Raw genomic sequence first — 23,416 nt, forward strand, 5'->3', positions numbered from 1 at the left:
AAAAGGAATTGGTGACGTCTGAAGGAGGGTCTCGACCCAAAACATCACCTGTTCCTTCTCTCCAGAGATGCTGTCTGACCCGCTGAATTACTCCAGCTTCTTGTGTCTATCTTCAACCTTTTGCTTGTTCTCTGGGGAGATTGGGCAGGAAGGAGATATTCTATACACACCATGCCTGGGCCATGTGTGCAGCAGGATCTCAAGACCCTTCAACAGATCAATCCAAGACTTGTTAGAAAGCTACATTTGGCCTGCAGACTGATACAAGGTGCAATACTTACACTGGTCTGCTGAAGCTCCTGGAATAACTGGTTTTCTCGCAACAAGAGACAGTTCATCGTATTCACCAGTTCTAAAGGTTGCTGATCAAACATGGTCTGTAACACAAGTCAAGTATTCATTAAAATATGACTTTAGGGCCATTTCTAGCCAAACAAATGCAGGTGATACAAGTAGTTGATAAACATCAGAACAAAATGAAAGCTATCAGGATTTTGGATTCCTCGGTATAAGGTGGCTGCAGTCATATGTTCTCAATGCACAGTGGCTTTCATGTGGAAACTAGAAAAGATTTTCGACAGACAACTTCCCCTCGATCTTACACATTGGGAGCCAAGGTCAAGTGCAATATTCAGATTAAGTAGCATTCAAGAGTGGTGAAATCTGGGATCTAGGCGAGGTGGATTGTAGACAGATGACCTTCAGGTGATCACCAAGGCATAATTGCTCTGCAGGTAAATGTTGTCAGCGCATGACATTAGAATATCAAATCTATCTTGAAGTAGAACCTTGTAGTTTAGTTTAGAGATACAGCGTGGAAACAGGCCCTTCGGCCCACCGAGTCCACGCCGACCAGCGATCCCCGCACACTAATACTATCTTACACACACTAGGGACAATTTACATTTACACCGAGCCAATCAACCTACAAACCTGTATCAGTCTAGTTTATTGTCACGTGTACCAAGGTACAATGAAAAGCTTGTTGCATGCTAACCAGTCAGCAGAAAGACAATACATGATTACAATCGAGCCATTTACAGTGTATAGATACATGATAAGGGAATAATATTTAGTGCAAGGTAAAGCCAGCACAGTCCGTTCAAGGATAGTCCGAGGGTCACCAAAGAGGTGGATAATAGTTCAACACTGCTCTCTGGTTGTGGTAGGATGCATAGTTGTGTGGTTGGTTGGCACAACTCTAATGCATGGCTGGCACAGACTCGGTGGGGCAAAGGGCCTGTTTCCGTGCAGTACGACTTCAGCAAGACGCTAAACACATTTAGAGTATTCAAATCTACCAGATGATAATTAGCAACGATCAGTTATTGTTCATATCTTGGCCAAAAGTAACCAGCAACCATTGGGCAGTGATATAAAGTGGAAAAGCAAAGATCCATATTGAGCTGCCAACCTAAGCACTGCACAATGGAGAATAACGAGCCGGAATCTCCGCCCATGCTTCCTCGTGGGAATGCAGAAACACAAATGTACGGTACCTATGCAACCGTAAAAAAAAGGCTCCTCTAAGCAGCTTGGTAATTAAGTACCAAGTGTCAGAGGTTATGGGGAGAAGGAAGGAGAATGGGGCTAGGAAGGAGAGATGGATCAGCCATGATTGAATGGCGGAGTAGACTAGATGGGCCGAATTCTACTCCTATTCCTTATGATCTTATGACTTTATGAACCAGTATTGGCATCAATCCTTTACTTGTCAATGATGTTCACATACAGACCGAGCAAGCATCCTTCTATTTGTAGCCTGCACCATACCTTTAGGAGAGCAGCATATTCATTCAGCTGGCAATTGACTGGATAGGACATACGAGTTGACACTTTCTGTAATTCAGATATCATTGTGTCCAATAGATTTCGAGCAAGGTTTTCATGGGTAGGGTTTATGTTAATGGAGCTCCTAAAATAAAAGAGACAAAATGAAACATTTGCCACGTACATGCGTCCCCTTCCCCGCATCCCCTTCCCCGCACCTTTGGCTGCACAGGGAGTCTTACTTCCTGTTATACCCCATTGCCAGTCTGTTCCCTGCATTTGAATCTTTTGTGAGGGACTGTGATGATAGTCATTTCAATCCTAGCCATGGACATATCCCATTGCCATCCTCTCTCAAAATGTCTTTTTGTCTTTTACACATTTTGAGAGGAACCCGCTCCTGGACTCATCAACATTAACACCCATTCAGTGCTCGTGGGTGAGATTTTTCAAATTTATTTTACTTCAAATTTATTATTGAATTCCTATTTTAAGTCGCATTAAGTCTGGCGAGCACTTGGACCAAAGCCCATATTGAAACAAACTCTGCCTAGACCACAGAACAGTATAAAATATACCAGGTGCATTATTGTATTCATTTTTAAAAGTTCGACCACAGATCCACAGGGTATACTGAACATACAACAGACCAAGGCTTATTTCAAATCTGTAATTCACTAAGCTTTATCCTCCTCCCATTCCCAATCCGACCTCTCTGTCCTGGGCCTCCTCCATTGCCAGAGCGAGCACCACCGGAAACTGGAGGAGCAGCACCCCGGCGGCTTGAACATTGACATCTCCAATTTCCGGTAACCCTTGCTGTCTCCTCCCCTTCTCAGCTCTCCCTAGCCCTCTGGCTCCTCCTCTTCCTTTCTTCTTCCTTGCGATGCCTTGTCATGACAAAACAGTTTATAGATGCTGCCCATGTTTACACCCCTGTCTGCCACACACGAGGGCAGTCAGTGCTTGTAGGCAGAGAACAAGAACTTGCTCAAGGAGGAAGCTCAAGGAGAAATTGGAAAATCTCAACTCTACTGTCACTTTCAAGATGAACAGATGACCTTCTGCTCTGGGACATTTGGGGGGGGGGGGGGGGGGGGGTGGGGGTGGGGTCAAGGTGTGGTGGACACACCCCTCAAACAAGGGAAGGGATATCAACCCAGGGGGGCACATGAGTGGCAACGGTGCTTGTGGTAAGGATAGTTTGTGAACACTACTGAATATGGACACATATGAGTGTTTAAACGCTGAGAATGTCGGAAGAGTTTTTGCGCTGTTCTTGTTTTTGTTTGTATTCTGAATAAAGTTTATTTTTGGAAAAAAAAAAAAAAATTTGTTGTGGGAACTTAAAGCGAATAGAGTTGCGGAATGAACAAACTCCCTCCACAATCCCATTATCCCTATATAGACACAAACAGCTGGAGTAACTCATCGGGACTGGCAGCATTCCTGAAGAGAAGGAATGGGTGACATTTTGTGTCGAGACTCTTCTTCAGACCCTATCCCTCATCTTGATAATAAAGCAGACACAATGAGGTGCCCTGAAATTCTAAGTAATTCTGAGTAAGCTTGTGTTTGTACATATTCATCATCTTATCGTACACATTTTACCCATACTGTTTATTCGCGTATGCAATCTCAGTTTCCTCAAATGACTGTTGAACAAATCATCTTGTGCATTGGAAAATTCTTGAGGTTTGCCAAGCCCAATAGAAAAAGATCAAAATAACCATTTCATCAGCTTAGCTGAATCATCTAAGCGGCTGCTACTAATCATCAGGGGAGGAGAGTTTTATTTCAAAATGGGCGTATAGGCAGATAGTCTCTTAGATTAGGAAATATGCATATCTATTTATCCATCTGCAACAATTCATACAGTATTCAATCACCCATTCAGAACAGCAATTAACCGCTTCAGAAATCCCAGAATACAAGCGGTTGTTCGAATGCTGTGATTTAGTGTATTCGAGTAAACAATCTGACAAGAGATCTGGGCACAAACTACCAGTATATAGCCCTGTCCCACTGTACGAGTTCATTCAAGAGTTCTCCCGAGTTTCCCCCGATTCGAACTCGGAGAATTACGGTAATAGCCGCTCGTAGGTACTCGGGGCTCTCGTGGACATTTTTCCCCGAGTCTTCCCGAGCTTACCACGTTTCCCCGAGTACCTGCCGTTAGCGTTACGCGCCGCTAAGAGACGTCCCCGAGCTCCGACGTACCCGCTACGTTCATTCTACGTGCTTACCACGAGTTTTATTTTATTTTTTTAACTCGGGAGAGCTCTTGAATGAACTCGTACAGTGGGACAGGGCTTTAAAAGGGAGAAGATATAAATGCTGGAAACTTGGGAGGAATTACTCCAGATAAAGCTAGAAATACAAAAATGGCAAGTTAGCCCAGACTGACCATGGCTGTTTCTCTATCCATTCAGCGAGATAGTGCCTGACTTCAATGGGGAAATGTTTTCCATATAATTCCTGCAACTGAGGAAGGAACTGCTGTTGTTTCATTACTTCACCCCAGAAAGCCATTCTTTGTTTTCGAGTACCTGAAACAAATAATGCATGTTCAATATTTGATTTTACATTTATACTTTAGTAATGTGCTCATAACACATACGATTGTTATCAATAACTGAATTTACCAATCAATTCATGATGGTGTGTGAATGAGTCACAATCCAGGATTGATCCCCAAGCCTTGCAGAATGTGCTGATTGGAACTAGAATTGGCCTCAGTAACCTTTCTTACCCTTACATTAAAAAGAGAAAAACATTTGCAATGGTTAATATTAATTTTCCAATAAGTCTGTTGTCATGCTGACATGGAGACTGAGAAAGAACAGGACTGGAATAACATGTGGACACAGAGTGCTGGAGTAACTCAGCGGGTCAGGCAGCATCTGTGGAGAACATGGATAGGTGACGTTTCACAGAGTGCTGGAGTAACTCAGCGGGTCAGGCAGCATCTGTGGAGAACATGGATAGGTGACGTTTCACAGAGTGCTGGAGTAACTCACAGATCTGTGGAGAACATGGATAGGTGACGTTTCACAGAGTGCTGGAGTAACTCAGCGGGTCAGGCAGCATCTGTGGAGAACATGGATAGGTGACGTTTCACAGAGTGCTGGAGTAACTCAGCGGGTCAGGCAGCATCTGTGGAGAACATGGATAGGTGACGTTTCAGGCCGGGACCCTTCTTCTCCCATGTTCTCTAGTGACGGTGCCTGACCCGCTGAATTACTCCAGTACTTTGTGTCCCTTTGTGTAAACCAGCATCTGTAGTTCCTCGTTTCTACTGGAATCTATTTTGCTGTTTCTTATGTTGATCAGGCTGCTTATCAAATTCCACAAAAAGTCACCTTACTCTACCATGGGCCAAACACTTCAGGAGAGAGGAAAGAACTGCCTGCGAAATAGACTATTTTGGATCCCTCTGAACAAAGTGATTACCAAAAAAAAGTAAACCAAAACTGCTCTGATGGATCCTTGGATTCTTTCCAATACTTTTACCAGGGTGTAGGTGGAACCCACAAAGTTCAAGTAGTTGACATCATGATCTATAATCACAATGCAAGAATCAATAGGATATATCTAATACTCACAATGAGGTTAATGGCGAGTGTCTTATTCAATATTCTCTGACAAAGATTAAATGTACAAGAAAGTTGCACCTAAAAATTTAGTGATACAGCACGGAAACAGGCCCTTTAGTCCAACGAGTCCCCCCCGACCAGCGACCCCCCCTCCCCCCGCACATTGACACCATCCTACACACACTAGGGACAATTTACACTTATATCAATTCAAACCAATCAACCTGTGCGTCTTTGGAGTGTGGGAGGAAACCAAACGCACATGGTCACGGGGAAAATGTACAAACTCTGTACAGACAGCACCCGCACGTAGTTGGGATGGAACCCGTGTCTCTGGCACTAAGCGCTGTACGGCAGCAACTCTACCGCTGCGCCACCGTGCCGCCCACAGTGAAGTGATAAAGTTTCATAATAAAAGTGTCAACTATTAGGCGACAAGAACAGAAACTGCTGGAAATACTCAGTGGGTCAAGCAGCATCCGTAGCATCATTGGTTTTAATGAAGGTTCATGACCTGAAACATTAACTCGGTTCCTCGCTCCATTGAAGCTATCTAACCTGTTGGATAATTCCTGTTTATATTTCAGCACATTTCAGTAAATGGTGTACAGCAGATTAGTATGTTTATGTACTAGGTGCAAGTGTGCTGCACCAGAACAAGCGAGATTGGTATGTATAAAATGCACATGGACTTCTATATGTGGAGGCATAAGAATGCAATATTAAAGCTTCCACAATTACTTTTCAATTTCCACTCGTAGTACATACACAAGTATGTTAACATCTAATGTACTTTCAAAACTGAATATTTGTTGAGACACTGTTTAAGAAGGAACTGCAGATCTTGGAAAATCGAAGGTAGACAAATGTGCTGGAGAAACTCAGAGGGTGAGGCAACATCTATGGAGCGAAGGAAATAGACAATAGGTGCAGGAGTAGGCCATTCGACCCTTCGAGACAGCGCCACCATTCAATGTGATCATGGCTGATCATCCCCAATCAGTACCCCGTTCCTGCCTTCTCCCCATATCCCCCGACTCCACTATTTTTAAGAGCCCTAGCTAGCTCACTCTTGAAAGCATTCAGAGAACCGGCCTCCACCGCCCTCTGAGGCAGAGAATTCCACAGACTCACCACTCTCTGTGAGAAAAAGTGTTTCCTCGTCTCCGTTCTAAATGGCTTACTCCTTATTCTTAAACTGTGTGTGTGGCCCCTGGTTCTGGACTCCCCCAACATCGGGAACATGTTTCCTGCCTCTAGCGTGTCCAAGGCCTTCTTCAGACCCTTTTGTTGAGACACATTCAGATTTTAACCAAATTTATCAGGTAGGAAATCGAAGAGTTTCACGCCAGTCCACCCATCATTCATCGTCTAATTTTATTCTCCACTGACTTCAAACGCACGGGTGTGCAGGAGGCAAAGAAATCTTGGTTGATTTGATCATGGTGTATTCTTTACAAAAAAACAGTGATCTCAAAAGGCAGTGTTTTTGTGACAATATTATCTACAATATTGGAGCCGATCAAGAGCAAATAATAACCCAGTAAGTAGTAGCTAACATTGGCTGAAATGGGGAAATTCAGCAAACTTCTGATTTTTTTTTTTAAAGAGGAAGTGAGATCCCAAGAGCGTGGTACATTTGCACACACACACATGGCAAAGATTCAAGATAAATAACACATACAAATTGCTAGATACTGACGAGAGAATGGCTCAATAGTATGTCACATGTATTTGTTTTGAGGATGTGTGATGTTGAGGACCTTACTATTACAAATTCACTGAGGCATTTCCCTCTCCCCCATTCCCTTCCATCCACTATCTCTTCCTCCGGCTTGACAATTCTCTCCTCCCTTCCTTATCTAACTTACTCCACCCATCTGCCAATCAACCCCCCTTCGCCTGCATCCACCACTTACTCTCACCTCTCGTTACCAGCTTTCTCCCCTCTACCCCATCAGTCTGAAGAAGGGTCCTGATCCAAAATGTCATCTGTCCATTTCACTCCACAGATGCTGAGTTCCCCCAGCACTGTCTTGCTTCCAGCATATGCAATCTCTTGTGTCTCCTAGAGTTGAATTTCATTTTAAAAACTCAAGAGAATTTGTTCTATAGCTCAGAGAGTCCAGTGGCATAACTACCGTGCCAACATTACTGTCCCCCCGATATTAAAAATATCCCATGCCACTGTAGAAGAGAGCAGAAAATTATTCTATCATTTAATTAACACTCTCAAAGCAGATTAACCCTGTTCTTAGGGCATTAGTGTGTGAAAATTGTAAAACAAAAATGACTTGACCCATTTGCCATGAAAAGCCTCACCATGCTCTGAGGTCAAGAATAATACATAAATCTTATTTATCGATATGAGTGTATTAAAGCATGAAATGCACATTGTGTATCTCATGACATTCAAATTACAAGTCTTTGAACAAAGGAAATAGTCATTGAATTACAAGTCATTGAATCTACAAAACTTTCGAGAACGTCACAATTGCGTCACACAGGCACCAAGTACAATCTAATATTTTCTGAATAAAACCCAACTGAATAAAGTTGTCGACAAAATCAATTTAATTCTTGAAAGTGCACAGCCTGATAACCATCATAGTTCCTGTTTACTTACATCAAGTAAAGACTGATCTGCTGGTGACAACATATGAAACTGATACCTGGCCCATAATTGTGTGTAGTGGGTTAAATCAGATCAAATTAACTGTGCTTTGCTGAAATAAATGTCACTGTTTTCGGAAAATTTGGAGCAGATTACTTTCTGAAAATAACAGAAAGAACTTTCTCCCAAAATTATTTCAAGTAATCGCTCTAGAAATTCTATTGTACAGCAATCAAGTACACGATACATTCTTGACAGTCAATGGAAAATAGCTTCAGGCTCTCTGTGCATGCAGCATGGAGACAGCCAGAGATGTTTGTCTGTCATCTCTCTGACGTTCAGTTGCTTGTCCATGACGTGGGCCATTCGTGCAGAATGAGTTTTTCACAGCAAATGCAACACCTGCTTCAATATGAGGTCAAAGAGGCATACCTAAGCAGGCCGAGGCTGCCAATCCAGTCTGTGCAATTGCTGACAGTTGGGCCTTGCCTCGGACTTCATACATTAAACCTGTATCAGTCGGTGTAGGAAGCAACCTCAGATGCTGCTTTACACTGAAGATAGACAGAAAATGCTGGAGTAACTCAGTGGGCCAGGCAGCATTTCTGGAGAGAAGAAATGGGTGACATTTTGGGTTGAGATCCTCCGACCTGAAACGTCACCCATTCCTTCTCTCCAGAGATGCTGCCTGTCCCACTGAGTTACTCCAGCATTTTATCCAGTCTATCCTCTGTATCAGTCGGTGGTGAGCAAGGATCATCTTGCATGCCCTGTTGTAGAAGGCATCGATGGGATCCTATGTAGACTATCAGCAACATTTGGCAGAATGCCTCCTTGCCAGAACTCACCAATGAGTACCAAGACATTGAAGGTAGACACAATTGCTGGAGAATCTCAGCGGGTGAGGCAGCATTTATGGAGCGAAGGAGATAGGCATCGTTTCGGGCCAAAACCCTTCTTCAGACTCAAACTTCAGGTCTGAAGAAGGGTTTCGGCCCGAAATGTTGCTTATCTCCTTTGCTCCATAAATGCTGCCGCACCAGCTGAGTTTCTCCAGCAATTTTGTCTACCTCCTCATAAATCTTCTCTGTATCCTTTCCAGATTGACCCCCCCCCCGTACTCATACAAAGGGGGATATGCTGGCACCAACGTGCACAGAATGAAAGAGCTTTTCACACCAAAGCTTTTCACTGTACCTCAGTACACGTGACAACAAAACTCAACCATAGAGAGGTGCCACACACAGAATAGCCTGAATGCACATTAGACAAGTACAGGAGTGTCATGCAAATGTGACATCATTATATTAAAGTATAATTGTGCCTATGAATAGTAAGATTTTTACCGACCTGTAAGCAAAATAGGAATTTTACTGTACCTAGGTACATGTGAATTTTATTCCCTATCTCAAATTTTTGGGTGGTGAATTGTGCAATCTGTAAGGGTGGATTGCTGTAGTTTCAAAATGTACTTCTTTGAATTTTACTGAAAATCTGCTAAACGAGTTCTTCACTGTGTACTGCATACCAGACAATCTTTTTTCGAGTTCAGACATGACATGTTGGGTTACCTTTCCCCCTGTGAATATAATTTCATTCTTAGCATCTAAACAGAGATCCTGAATTCTATCCCCTCAAACGTTAGTGCTTATAAAAGTCATTTCATGATTGCAGCAGCCTTGTCAAAGCTAAATGTTTCAAGTTAAAAGGCACAATGTGCACACTGAACTTTGGCGAGGTCTAAAACATAAAGCAGTGCAACACAGGCACGGGCCCTTCACTCCACAATGGTCTCATCAAACATGATGCCAAGTTAAACCGGTCTCATCTGCCCGTACATAATCCCTGCACATCTGTGTGCCGTTCCAAAAGCTTCTTAAATGCCACTACTGTATCTGCTAGGGTGGCTTTATTCATTTGATCCGAGGGTCACTGACTGAAGAGAGCGCTTGAGCTATTTTCACTTCGATGTTTTATTAAATTATTTTGTGTTATTTTTAAATTATTTAAATCTGTGTGAATAGTTTTAAATGGAGCAGAGTTATTCAATAACGATTTAAATTCATTGCCAGCCAGTGAGCTATCAAAGGCTTCCAGGACTTCTAGCCTTCGACCCAAAGAGGGGCAGGCACAGTGGCGCAGATGTACAGTTGCTGCCTTACAGCAGTAGAGCTCCAGGTTCGATCCCGACTACGGGTGCTGTCTGTACGGAGTTTGTACGTTCTCCCCATGAGTTTTCTCAGAGAACTTCGGTTTCCTCTCATACTCCAAAGACGTACAGGTTTGCAGGTTAACTGGCTTGGTGTAAATGTAAATTGTTCCTAGTGTGTGTGTAGGGTAGTGTTAATGTGCGGGGATCACTGGTCGGTGCAGACTCGGTGGGTCGAAGGGCCTGTTTCCACGCTGTATCTCTAAACTGAAAAAAACTATAAGCTTACATAGAAACATAGAAAATAGGTGTAGGAGTAGGCCATTCGGCCCTTCGAGCCTGCACCACCATTCAATATGATCATGGCTGATCAGAGCACCATCTGCATTGCTGCATTTCTGCTGTGTCATCTCACTCATCCCCATGCATTCAGAAAAAAAAGCTAAATACAGGCAATTAGGCAGGAACTGCAGGGGTCCACATCAGGTTGTGCTGTTTTTCCGATCTGACTGCATGATGGGACAGTCTACATCTCGGGAGGCACTGGTAATGCTTGCAGCTCATCCAAGAGGAAACTATTTTTTTGTTTTACAAACTACATTAAGAAACACTTTTTTGATGCAAAACAGGAAAGAGTTATCAATTCATTTTAACACATCCTTATCTTACTTTAAAAACAGTCTGCATAATTCAGAGGGCTGCAGGCTTGTTTCCACAAGTTTAACCAGTGTCACTTTGAAATCCACCTCCATTCCTCCATGCTCCTGCTTCAACACAAGAACCCAATAGCAGGAGGCCATTCAGCCTCTCCTGCCTGCCCCCTCATTCAACGTGATTTTCTACCTTGATGCCATTTGCCTGCACTACCCCTCAGTTCCATTCATATTCAAAAATCTATCAAGTTCTGTCTCTCATATACATAGCAAGTGAGTCTCTGCAGCACCTGGGTAAAACATGTAAAAGTCCTACTGCCCTTTGGAGAAGAGATTTCATCTCATCTCAGTGATGAATGACTAATTCCTTTGTACATTTCAATGCGAATGTCTCATTCTTCCAAACTCTAGACAGTACAGGGCCAGTCAGCTTAATCGTCACCTTGTGCAGCAAAGCTGCCATCTTAGGAATCAACCTGGTGGTCCTTATTTGTCTCTGTCAAACTCTTTCTTAGATAGTGCAACCAGATCTGTACACTATGTTGAAGACATTCAGATCAGATCAGACATCTCTACTCCTGTGGTCAAATCTTCTTGCAATAAGAGCAAAATATTTACATTCCTAAATATTTGCTGAACATTCACTGATCATTGTGGCCCACCCAGGCCCTTTTTCACCACCAAACACCTTTCAATCTTTCTCGGGGGGGGGTGATCTCATTGAAACATATAAGATTGTTAAGGGCTTGGACACGCTAGAGGCAGGAAACATGTTCCTGATGTTGGGGGAGCCCAGAACCAGGGGCCACAGTTTAAGAATAAGGGGTCGGCCATTTAGAACGGAGACGAGGAAACACTTTTTCTCACAGAGAGTTGTGAGTCTGTGGAATTCTCTGTCTGTGGAGGCCGGTTCTCTGGATGCTTTCAAGAGAGAGCTAGATAGGGCTCTTAAAGATAACGGAGTCATGGGGATATGGGGAGAAGGCAGGAACGGGGTACTGATTGGGGATGATCAGCCATGATCACATTGATCACATGATCACATCCAGCAGTGCAAGGAATGAGACCTCCCCAATCCCTATCCTAACCCAGCACAATCCATCCAGCAAACTCATCAAGCATAAACTTACCACGGAGATAGACAAAAAATGCTCTAGCATTTCGGGTCTGAAGGGTCTCGATCCTAAACGTCACCCATTCCTTCTCTCCAGAGATGCTGCCTGGCCCGCTGAGTTACTCCAGCTTTTTGTGTCTATCTTCCGTTTAAACCCGCATCTGCAGTTCCTTCGTACATAAAACTTACCACTTTAAGAGCTCTTGCGTTTTATACCTTCTTAACACAAAGAGCTGATAAACAGATGACTTATTTTACAGTGTAGGAAGGAACTGCAGATGCTGGTTTAAACCAAAGATGGACACAAAATGCTGGAGTAACTCAGCGGGACAGGCAGCATCTCTGGAGAGAATTAATGGGTGACATTTCTGGTCGAGACCCTTCTTCAGATGCTTTTACAGCTTGCCCTCACTAGATTGGACACGGAATTATCTGACATTGTCATGCAACATTGTTTTTAACAGTGCCGTTGCCAAACCTTTGAAGCGCAGAAATGTATATCAGTTGGTTGCCTGGCATTGCAGTCCAGTCCAGTAACTTGAATTTAAGTATGCCACACTGTCTGTTGGGGATTGTGTATGCATTAACCTTTGAAGTTCCTCATCATATCTCTCAGCAAATAGGTTATTGCAATAGCAAAATGCGTGATAGCAACAGGAAGTCCTCAAACTAAATTAGTTACAAAAACACACATCACTTGCTATAAGCATAATATGCCAGATGGTTTAAATTAGACGTTTTGGGCAACGTGAAGTGCAATAATAGCAGAAAAATCTAATATTGATGAAATAGTCCAAGATAAATATTAATTAAATCCAGAACAGAAAAATAATATTAACTTTCCTAGTTTAAAACATGTTGATATTAATTAATCTTAGAGCATATATGATATTTGAAAACAAACATTACGAACCCTTGTATTTCATTATTGCTTCATTTTTGTCTTGGGAATCTGTTTGATCAGAAGAGAGGAGAAAGCTTCGCTCTTACAAACAATATCCACACTACAGCGTGGAAACAGGCCCTTCGGCTCACCGAGTCCGCATAGACCAGCAATCCCTGTATATTAACACTATCCTACACATACTAGGGACTATCTACCAAACCAATTCAACTACAAACCTGTATGTCTTTGTAGAGTGGGAGGAAAAGCGAAGATCTCGGAGGAAACCCACGTGGTCACGGGGAGAAGGTACAAACTCCGTGCCGGATCGCTGAAGAATCAAGACCACCCCAAAACAGTTAATCAACAGCAATTCAGATGCTGCTTGTGATGGTGAGCTCCAAACCATTGTTAACTCCAGCACTGAAGCAAAGGACTGACTCAAACTAAACACCCAGAATTCACATGGTAAGCTTCTGGCAAGAAAACTAGACTTAGGGCCTGTACGAGGTAATTCAAGAGTTCTCCCGAGTTTCCCCTGATTCGAACTCGGAGAATTACGGTAATGGCCGTTTGTAGGTACTCGGGGCTCTCGTGGACATTTTTCACACTGTTGAAAAATCTTCACGAGCTTACCGCGTTTCCCCGAGTACCTGTCGTTAAGGTCCTGTCCCACGAGCATGCGACTCCATGCGGCAAGCGCGACCTAAAGGGCCTGTCCCACGAGCATGCGACTGCATGCGGCGAGCGCGACCAAACCAGAAGCGGGGGCCGCGCGGAGGTCGAGTGCGCGACATGAAGTTCGAGCGAAGTCCGCGGGAAGTTCGCGCGTGACGTACGCGTGAGGCGCTGCGTACGGCGTCGAGGCGGCTGCGGGCCGGCAGGCCGTTGCCGCGCGGATTTTTTGAACACGGTCAGTTTTTCGGAGCCCCCCGCGCACGATGTCGGGACCAGCTCCGCACAACTCCATACGGCTCCGGCGATCAAAGTGGGACCGGCCCCGCGAGGCCGTACGGCTCAAACGACCACGTTAGGTCGCACTTGCCGCATGGAGTCGCATGCTCGTGGTACAGGCCCTTCAGCGTTACGAGCCGCTAAGAGACTTCCCGAGCTCTGACGTACATTCTACGTACTTACTGCGAATTTGATTTTTTTTCAAACTCGGGAGAGCTCTTGGGTAAACTCGTGGGCGGCTCGATTGTAATCACGTATTGTCTGGTTAGCATACAATTAAGCTTTTCACTCTACATCGGTACGTGCGACAATAAACAAAACTGAACGTCATCTGGGCCAACTTTGTACTAACCATTTATTTTGGGCGACTGAATCCAGGTATACACTTTATTGCTGTTTGCATGCAATTGATGCTGCTGTCTATACTGCTCCCTCTCACAAGTCGTGCAAAACCTCTGGCCCCCAGGAAGGCTGGGGCACTGGCATTTCAAAAAAAAGTTCTTAGAAACTTTCTGAAATGAGAGTAATTGAAAGAGAAACTTGAGAGCTCCAGTTTAAAGCAACAACACCCTTGTCTCACTCTCTAATCAGGCAGTTTCAGCAGTGGCACTTCCAGTAAAACTCTACGCAAGAAACCTCAGAAAGTAAAGCACAACAGTACCTTAGACACAAAATGCTGGAGTAACTCAGCATTGTAAAACATTGTATATCTGCCCCAAAAGCATAAAGGTAATAATACAGAGACAGTGGAAGCAGCAACAGATAGTGCAAGAATGCATACAAATTGCAGAACCCAAACAAAATTCCTGAAAAGCTCATCATACAAAACTCAAATGAGACTCAAAAGAAATACTTCCTTCATGACAACTTTTCCTCAAGGGTCTGTCCCACATACGCGACCTTTTCGGCAACTGCCGGGACAGGCAGCATCAGTGGAGAGAATGGGTGACGTTTTGGGACCTTTCTTCAGACTGAAGGGTCTTGACCCGAAACATCACCCATTCCTTCTCTCCAGAGATGCTGCCTGTCCCACCCGCTGAGTTACTCCAGCATCTTAGGTTTAAACCAGCATCTGAAGCTCCTTCCTACACAACAGCACTTTCTTCTTTTAGCAAATTATCCAGCTAATTAAATAGAGTAAAACTTGAGTGGAAGCAGAACATGTTTAAACCTTCAGGTTCAGCACAGGTTGTAAAACTGCATTCACTTTTCAACCTCAGATCCTCCTGCACAGGGCCAGTTTTGAACGTGGGTGGAGTGCATCCTGGACAGAAAGGTTTGCATTTCAATCTGAAATTATTGTGTGCACGAAAAGTAAATAAACGTATTTTCTTAAAACAGGAACTGCAGACGTTCTGTGGGGAAGGGTCGCATTTAAGGACCTCCTGTCACGGCACATACACTATAAAATATGACCATGCATTGCCCCAAAAGGGACAAAGCAGGAGAAACATAAAAGAAACAAGTCATTCATACTCAAGGGAGTAAAACATTGTATATCTGCCCCAAAAGCATAAAGTTACATAATACAGAGACAGTGGAAGCAGCAACAGATAGTGCAAGAATGCATACAAATTGCAGAACCCAAACAAAATTCCTGAAAAGCTCATCATACAAAACTCAAATGAGACTCAAAAGAAATACTTCCTTCATGACAACTTTTCCTCGAGGGCCTGTCCCACATACATGACCTTTTGGGCGATTGCTGGCATCCGTCATAGGTTGCCGAAAAATTTCAACATGTTGAAAATTCAGCGGCGACCAGAAAGACACCACGCCTCTTTGGGTGACTAGACCTCTCACGACATGTCACGGGGTGTCACTCACCAGGGAGCTTGTCGCCAGGGGGTCACCTGTATGGTTGTGAGAGGTCACCAGGGGTCGCCTGCATGGTCGTGAGGGGACACTTTAATCCAGTGTAGTACCACTGACAACCTTCTAAAATGTCAAAGAGTCCAAAAGGCCTTTTGTTGCAAATTCTTTTTTAAAACTCTTATGCACATGGGGCAGCACGGTGGCGCAGCGGTAGAGTTGCTGCCTCACAGCGCCAGAGATCCGGGTTCCATCCTGACTACGGGTGCTGTCTGTACAGAGTTTGTACATTCTCCCCGTGACCTGCGTGGGCTTTCTCGGAGATCTTCGGTTTATTCCACACTGCAAAGACGTACAGGGTTGTAGGTTAATTGGCTTGGTATAAATGTAAATTGTCCCTAGTGTGTATTGGACAGTGTAAGTGTGCAGGGATCACTAGCCCTGTGGGCTGAAGGGCCTGTTTCCGTGCTGTATCTCGAAACTAAACACACAAGAGTTTTTAAAATGGGCTTTTCCTGGAGATTTTGTCAAAATATTTTCTTTGAGCACCAGGCAAAAAGAGATTCAAAAGAGACTCTGGCAAGCATGTGAATATTATAACATTTGTTGCTTTCCTTGTGGGCCTGAAGAATGACGTAGTAGGCTCTTCTGGGCTCCAGGTAGGCACCTTACTTTCTTGCTGCATGCACCCACAACATGGTCCTTCCAATTCCATCCCTTCCAAACATTCACCCAAGTATCAGCATTTGTTCCTTCATATCTCCATGTTCCAATCCTGTGGCTCAACAATCTGAACTGGCCAGTTAATGCTTCTCACCGGGTTCAGGCGAGAGGCAACATTCTCTGCCACAGAAGGCAGTGGAGGCCAATTCACTGGATGTTTTCAATTCAAGTTAGATTTAGCTCTTTGGGCTAAGGGAATCAAGGGATATGGGGAGAAGGCAGGAACGGGGTACTGATTTTGGATGGTCAGCTATGATCATAATGGCGGTGCTGGCTCGAAGGGTTGAATGGCCTACTCTTGCACCTATTTTCTACGTTTCTAAAATGCTGAAAATGTATCAATGCCACAAGGTCAAAAGGTACAGAAATGTGGGAACGCACACCTCCAGATTCAGAGACAGTTTATTCCCAGCTGTTATCAGGCAACTGAACCATCCTACCACAACTAGAGAGCAGTGCTGAACTACTATCTACCTCATTGGAGATCCTCAGCCTATCTTTGATCAGACTTTACTGGCTTTATCTTGCACTAAACATTATTCACATTGTTCCCAGTATCCTGTATCCGTACACTGTGAACGGCTCGATTGTAATCGTGTATTGTCTTTCCACTGACTGGTTAGCACGCAACAAATGCTCTTCACTGTACCTCGGTATACGTGACAATAAACTGAACTCAAACACAAAACTAAGGAGCAGGATGAACGAGAAGAACTATAAAAGCCTGTAGAAAGAAAGACAATAATGGGAACAAACAACCTGATGTAATTTAAGGTACAAATGTAGTTTGATTCAGCTGTACAAGGGTCAATAATTTGGTTTGCAGAAAATACAGTACAAGGAACAAATACATTTTTGTTATAGAAGGAATATTTGAAGCCAAAAAAGAGCCATCGAGGTTACCAAAGATGTCAAACTAGTTATGAGGATAGATTTGAGACAATGAGACTGTTCCCACTTGAGTAGAGAAGATTGAGAGGAAATTTAACAGAGGCTTTTAAAATAATTAAACATTTCAATAGAGTGACTAAGGAAAAAAACTGCTTCCTGTGGTTAAGGACAGTGACAAAGGAATTTTTACTTGACATTTTATATTAAGTAACAAGAAGAAATGAGTTTGTTCAGAATTGTAAGGGCATCCGATAATTTGGCATGGGGGTGTTTGAAACAGAAACTATGGCTTTGTTTAAGGAAATATTATTTCAAACACAAAAGAGGGCTATTGTGCAGTGGGATTACTTTTAAATTGTTCCATCGAAGACCTAGCATGGACACACACAATAACCAAATTGCTGTCTCCGATGTTCTAGACCAATATTTCAGATATTTAAAAAGGGGTATACCACAAATACATTTTTTAAATCTTAATTTGGGGCCAGTATTATTTCTAAAAACATTAAAACTTGTGTACATAAACACTGTGTGAGTGAAGAGATTATAGTTCATTGCTTCCTGTATTTTGCACTGTGTTTGATCTCTGCAATGGCACTCATGGCTTCCTGTTGCAAAAGTACAGTTAACAAATCTGTTGCCATCCCCAGCGCACAGAACCAGGCATTTGACTGTTATGCAATGCCTTGAGATGATCCAGCAGCTTCACAATAACATTTACAGGATCTATGGAAACGAGAGTATTGTGTTCAATTCTGGACACTGTGTTATAGGAAAGATATTGTCAAGCTGGAAAGGGTACAGAGAAGATTTACGAGGATGTCGATAGGACTCGAGGGGCCTGAGCTCCAGGGAGAGGTTGGGGCAGGGCTGGGACTCTATTCCTTGGAGCGCAGGAGGATGAGGGGAGATGTTATAGAGGTGTACAAAATCATGAGGGGAATAGATCGGGTAGATGCACAGAGTCTCTTGCCCAGAGTAGGGGAATCGAGGACCAGAGGACATAGGTTCAAGGTGAAGGGGAAAAGATTCAATAGGAATCTGAGGGGTAACTTTTTCACACAAAGGGTGGCGGGTGTATGGAACAAGCTGCCAGAGGAGGTAGTTGAGGCTGAGACTATCCCATTGTTTAAGAAGCAGTTAGACAGGTACATGGATAGGACAGGTTTGGAGGGAAATGGGCAGGTGGGACTAGTGTAGCTGGGACAGGTTGGCCGGTGTGGGCAAGTTGGGCCGAAGGGCCTGTTTGCAAACCTGTTTGCTCTATGACCATGACCCTATGCGCCAATGAAAATAAAATGGAATTTGCAGACATTTTCCTCCCACAGACCAACAGCTTGCCCTTTAAACAAGTTTCACCACGACTCACTTTAATATCAAATGGGTGTACATGGTCAAGGCTTTACTTAAAGAATAGCATTAAAATATGCAGTGACTTGTTCTTGAATCAGCTAATCCATGCGTTACTGTAGAGAATATAGTATTGGTTCTGACTGGAGTTATGTTGACAAATTCACTTTTCAATTTCCCCCTTTTGAAGGGTCTCGACCTGAAACATCACCATTCCTTCTCTCCAGAGATGCTGCCTGTCCTACTGAGTTACTCCAGCACTTTCTGTCCATCTTCGGTGTAAACCAGCATCTGCAGTTCCTTCCTACCCAAGGGTTTGGTTTTGTTTGATCTCTTTAGATGGATTTCTTTTTGGCAAAGTCGAGTACTGCACAGTGTACCAGTTACAGAGCCCCTCCAAGCCCACGTTTCTCATTTGCTTTGTTGTGAAGAAGACAAAATATGAAGAGTAGGTAAATGAATTGCCCTTATACACACCACCCTGCTAAAAGCTACAATTCTATACTGGCAATTTGTCAAAATAGTCCTTCTTGGCCCAGCAATGTTATATGGAATCAAACCACAAATATGGCTGGAATTCATATGTGGAAAGCCTTTGTGGAGTACGTGGAGAATTAGATCACACAAGCATGTACACAATGAAGCAAGACATGTGCATTTCCGTTTCCTCCATTTTGAAGATTTCTCAAAATCCAAGTCCTGATTTTTCAGAGGCGCTTCACATTAATTGGATGGATTCATCTTCAATCGATTCCAAATCATCTCCAGAATGCAAATCACCTTTAACCAAAGGGCTCAAAAGAAAGCGATGCACAAATTTGCTAACTAGCTGCAGTTTTTCCAGAATTCCTTGTTTTACTCCACAGTGATATGATATTTGATTAAATACAGTCAGACAGGTTATTCAAAAAGGATACATCAAACCTACAAAAATAAATTACTTTCCAACAGGCACGGAAATCGCTATCAAAATATGGAGGGACCGGGGGACAGGAGGGACACACTTTCTTGGCGGCCGCGTGCGCATGCGCACATTCACACACACACACGTGCGAGGCTTCAGAGGCTCAATCCAGCACTAAATGCAGCTCAACTCTGCCTGTCTCACCGGGTTAACCTACAGCCCTGCCTGGACTGACGGGACACCAGCGCTGCTTCTCTGCGCTGGCTGTAAACCTGGGCCATATTTCCCACAAGCCCAGGCAGGGCTGTAGGTTAACCTGGCGGGACAGGCAGAGTTGAGCTTTAATTTGCGCCGCTTCTCTGCGCTGGCTGTGGGCCTGGGGGCACCGCACCCGCCTAACTCCCGACGTCTCTGGCCACCCGTGGGGGGGGGGGGGGGGGGCACTCGGGTGGGGACGGGACAGCGCCGGAGAGACTGGCGTCTCTCTCGTCCAATCGGCGCCCTCTATCAGCAGTTCCACCCCCACTGTCTCGCGGAAAGCGGAAATTTCACCGGGTTTTAAAATCCGGATTACAAAAACTTGGGGGGGGGGGGTAATGTCCCCCCTGCCCCCCCCCCCCCCCCCCCCGGATTTCTGCCCCTACTTTCCAAGACAGGCAATTTGACAAATACTTCAAGGTATAAATCAGGAAAATAATTCCTGAACACTATGTAACATATCCAAATCTATCATTAATTCCTTGTCAGTTAGTTTACGTAATCAGATAGAGTTACAGCAAGTAATTACCATGTTCCAGGATTAGGACTGAAGAAAATTGGCCAAGAATTACACTCCTATTTGCTGTGAAATTTCTGCAAAGCAAAGGCAGGCAAATTTGGATGTGGTGATGAATCCTTTAAATTAAAATAGATGTGGTGATCCTAAATAAATTTGGATGTGGTGATAATTCCTACAGATTAAAAATCACTGTCTAATCACACCTATGAAAAGTGTTTACTTGGTTGTTATTCTCGCTTGAAGGTGTCCGAGTATAATTAACAACATTAGCAATTATAACCCGTTATACTGGGTGCTCCTGCTAGAGTCAGAAGTCACGCTGGATTCTCTTCGACATGTCACAACAGCAACTGGCAGAAACTGACAATGAATCATGCGATGCTATAGCTCCTTCATTGCTGCCTTGATGCAAATGTGTGGTAGACAAAAGTGCTGGAGAAACTCAGCGGGTGCAGCAGCATCTATGGAGCGAGGGAAATAGGCAATGTTTCGAGCCGAAACGAGTATAGGAGCAGGGAGGTTCTACTGCAGTTGTACAGGGTCTTGGTGAGACCACACCTGGAGTATTGAGTACAGTTTTGGTCTCCTAATCGGAGGAAGGACATCCTTGCCATAGAGGGAGTGCAGAGAAGGTTCACCAGACTGATTCCTGGGATGTCAGGGCTTTCATATGAAGAAAGACTGGATAGACTCGGCTTGTACCCGCTAGAATTTAGGAAATTGAGGGGGGATCTTATAGAAACTTACAAAATTCTTAAGGGGTTGGACAGGCTAGATGCAGGAAGATTGTTCCCAATGTTGGGGAAGTCCAGAACAAGGGGTCACAGTTTAAGGATAAGGGGGAAATCTTTTAGGGCAGAGATGAGGAAAAAACATTTCAGACAGAGAGTGGGGAATCTGTGGAATTCTCTGCCACAGAAGGTAGTTGAGGCCAGTTAATTGGCTATATTTAAGAGCGAGTTAGATGTGGCCCTTGTGGCTAAGGGGATCAGGGGGTATGGAGAGAAGGCAGGGACGGGATCCCGAGTTGGATGATCAGCCATGATCATATTGAATGGCGGTGCAGGCTCGAAGGGCCGAATGGCCTACTCCTGCACCTAATTTCTATGTATCTATGTTGCCTATTTCCTTCGCTCCATAGATGCTGCTGCACCCGCTGAGTTTCTCCAGCACTTTTGTCTACCTTCGATTTTCCAGCATCTGCAGTTCCTTCTTAAACACTTTGATACAAATGTATTAGTGAGGCCAGGGATCGTCTGATCTGGAAAGATCAGGAAGGCATTTTCATACCATCACCAGGGAAACCGAAGACTTAAGGAAATGCAGATGCTGGTTTACAAAAAAAAAGACACAGAGTGAAAGTGCTGCAGTAACTCAGTGGCTCAGGCAGCGTCTCTGGAGAGCATGGCGAGGAGATATTTCGGGTAGTAATGTTTCGTCAGACTGATTGTGTGGGGCGGCGGACGAAAGCTGGAAGAGAGGAGGGATGGGACAAACCCGGGCAGGTAATAGGCGAGGAGGGGCTTCATAGGCAGACAGTTGACAAAATGCCAGAGATGAACAGACTAAAGGTGTGTAGTAAGGATAGAGGCGGTGTGAATTGTGAAGCCAAAGGAAGGAGTATATGTGGAAGGGGTGGGAGGAAAAACAAGCTTCGAATCCAGGGAATCGGATAATCCTTGAGCACACAATTACAGCGAGCAATGTCAAGACGTAGCATTTTCAAGGAGTGCCGTTTTTCACACGAGACCTTAAAATACCATGTCGCTATGTGAGTAGCAGGGGCACAAGTCACTAAAACAGATTTCCTGTTAATTACTCCTATGGAAGTGGAAGCTTACACAAGTTGGAAATTGCTGATTCCACCTCTGTTGGCACTTTGGTCTCTGCAGAATGCTGTAATATCCTGAGGTTGTGAAAGAGAGCACACCCATGCAAGTCTTTTTATTATTTTCAATTTGTTTGCACCACATGGGGAGCCACGACGAAGACACTGCGCATGTCCACAGTGGCCCTGGTGTTCTCAGCCACCGAGTACTGCGCTCTGAGTCTGGTGCCGTAGCCCTCACGCCAAGAAGCTGGATGCTGCCCTCAACAGCGCCCTGCAGACTGTCTCTGGATGCCTACGAGCCACCCCCGTAAACCAACTGCCCATCCTCGCTGGCATTGCCCCAGCTAACATCAGACGAGAAGCAGCCACGTTGGCCCTCTCTTGATAGGCACAGACCAGTGAATCCCACCTCCTCCATCAGATGGTCACAGAGACACCACGACATGTGCTTCTCAAGTCACGGTGCCCCTTTGCCACACAAGCCTAAGAGCTGCTCTGCACAACACTGGCTGACGCTTCCAGGGCTGCCTGGGTCAAGACGAGATGGAGAGACCAGTGAAAGTCAGCTGAACCATCTAGGCTACACCATTACATCGATGACCCCATGGACGTCCCTTGGCCAGGACCTACCCCGAAAGCAGTGGACAACCCTCAACCGCTTGAGGACAGGCGTCGGATGCTATGGAGTAGCGATGAAGAGGTGGGGCCTCGTGGACATGGCCTCCTGCGAGTGTGGGGACCCAACACAGACAGTGAGCACATAGTCACCAGTTGCCCCAAACACCGGTTGAATGAGATCGGATTGACCTGGACGATGGCACGTTGGCCTGGCTGGCTTCAACTGAGCTGCAGGTCTAAAAGACATACTACAGAAGCAGCAATTTGTTTGCAGTTTGGTTACGTAATTTTCCAACCAGGGGTTGGGTTTCAAATCTAATTTCCCATAGTCCATATCGGCAACGTCCCTCAGCACTGCCCTATCTATCATGCTACTCACTTCCAAGGACGTCCAATGTATCATACAGAATGCAACCATGACACATCTATTCTGACTTATTTCAACGGATGTGAACAATAAACATTAAATGAGAATGCAATCACTCAGTGGAAAGTCTCACTTGGCTTTCACTGGCCCTGTATGAATTTTCTTAAGATATTAAGACATTTTATTCATTGTTGCTCATTGATCATATAGTAACGTTCAAAAGAAACCAATGGCACAATATTGGCTTTCAAGTTATTTGCTCCAGGTGCGTTATTATTTTCTAAGTGCTCGTCTCCTTCAAAGCAGGCTCCCAGTATCTGTTGACAGACTGGAGTAACTCAGCGGGTCAGACATGCAGCATCTCTGGAGAGAAGGGTATTCCCAGTATCCCAGCAACACACACAGCATG

General features: G+C 44.4%; 1 protein-coding gene across 3 annotated transcripts in view; it reads right to left on the bottom strand.

Moving 5' to 3' along the window:
- LOC129714703 (signal transducer and activator of transcription 5B-like) overlaps positions 1-23,416 on the bottom strand; it is a 73,665-nt gene that overhangs the window by 33,963 nt on the left and 16,286 nt on the right. For 2 of the 3 annotated variants that reach the window (XM_055664470.1, XM_055664467.1), the window contains exons 2-4: positions 4,178-4,319; positions 1,774-1,915; positions 282-377 (exon numbers count right to left, since the gene is read on the bottom strand). In XM_055664470.1, the coding sequence (XP_055520445.1) occupies positions 282-377; positions 1,774-1,915; positions 4,178-4,302 (363 nt within the window). In that variant the 5' untranslated portion in view covers positions 4,303-4,319. Of the gene's footprint in view, positions 1-281; positions 378-1,773; positions 1,916-4,177; positions 4,320-4,415; positions 4,524-23,416 lie in introns of all 3 variants that reach the window. The other variant, XM_055664469.1, reaches the window with a different exon arrangement.

This window comes from Leucoraja erinacea, chromosome 40 (genome assembly GCF_028641065.1).
Source record: "Leucoraja erinacea ecotype New England chromosome 40, Leri_hhj_1, whole genome shotgun sequence".
In the NCBI taxonomy this organism is placed as follows: domain Eukaryota; kingdom Metazoa; phylum Chordata; class Chondrichthyes; order Rajiformes; family Rajidae; genus Leucoraja; species Leucoraja erinaceus.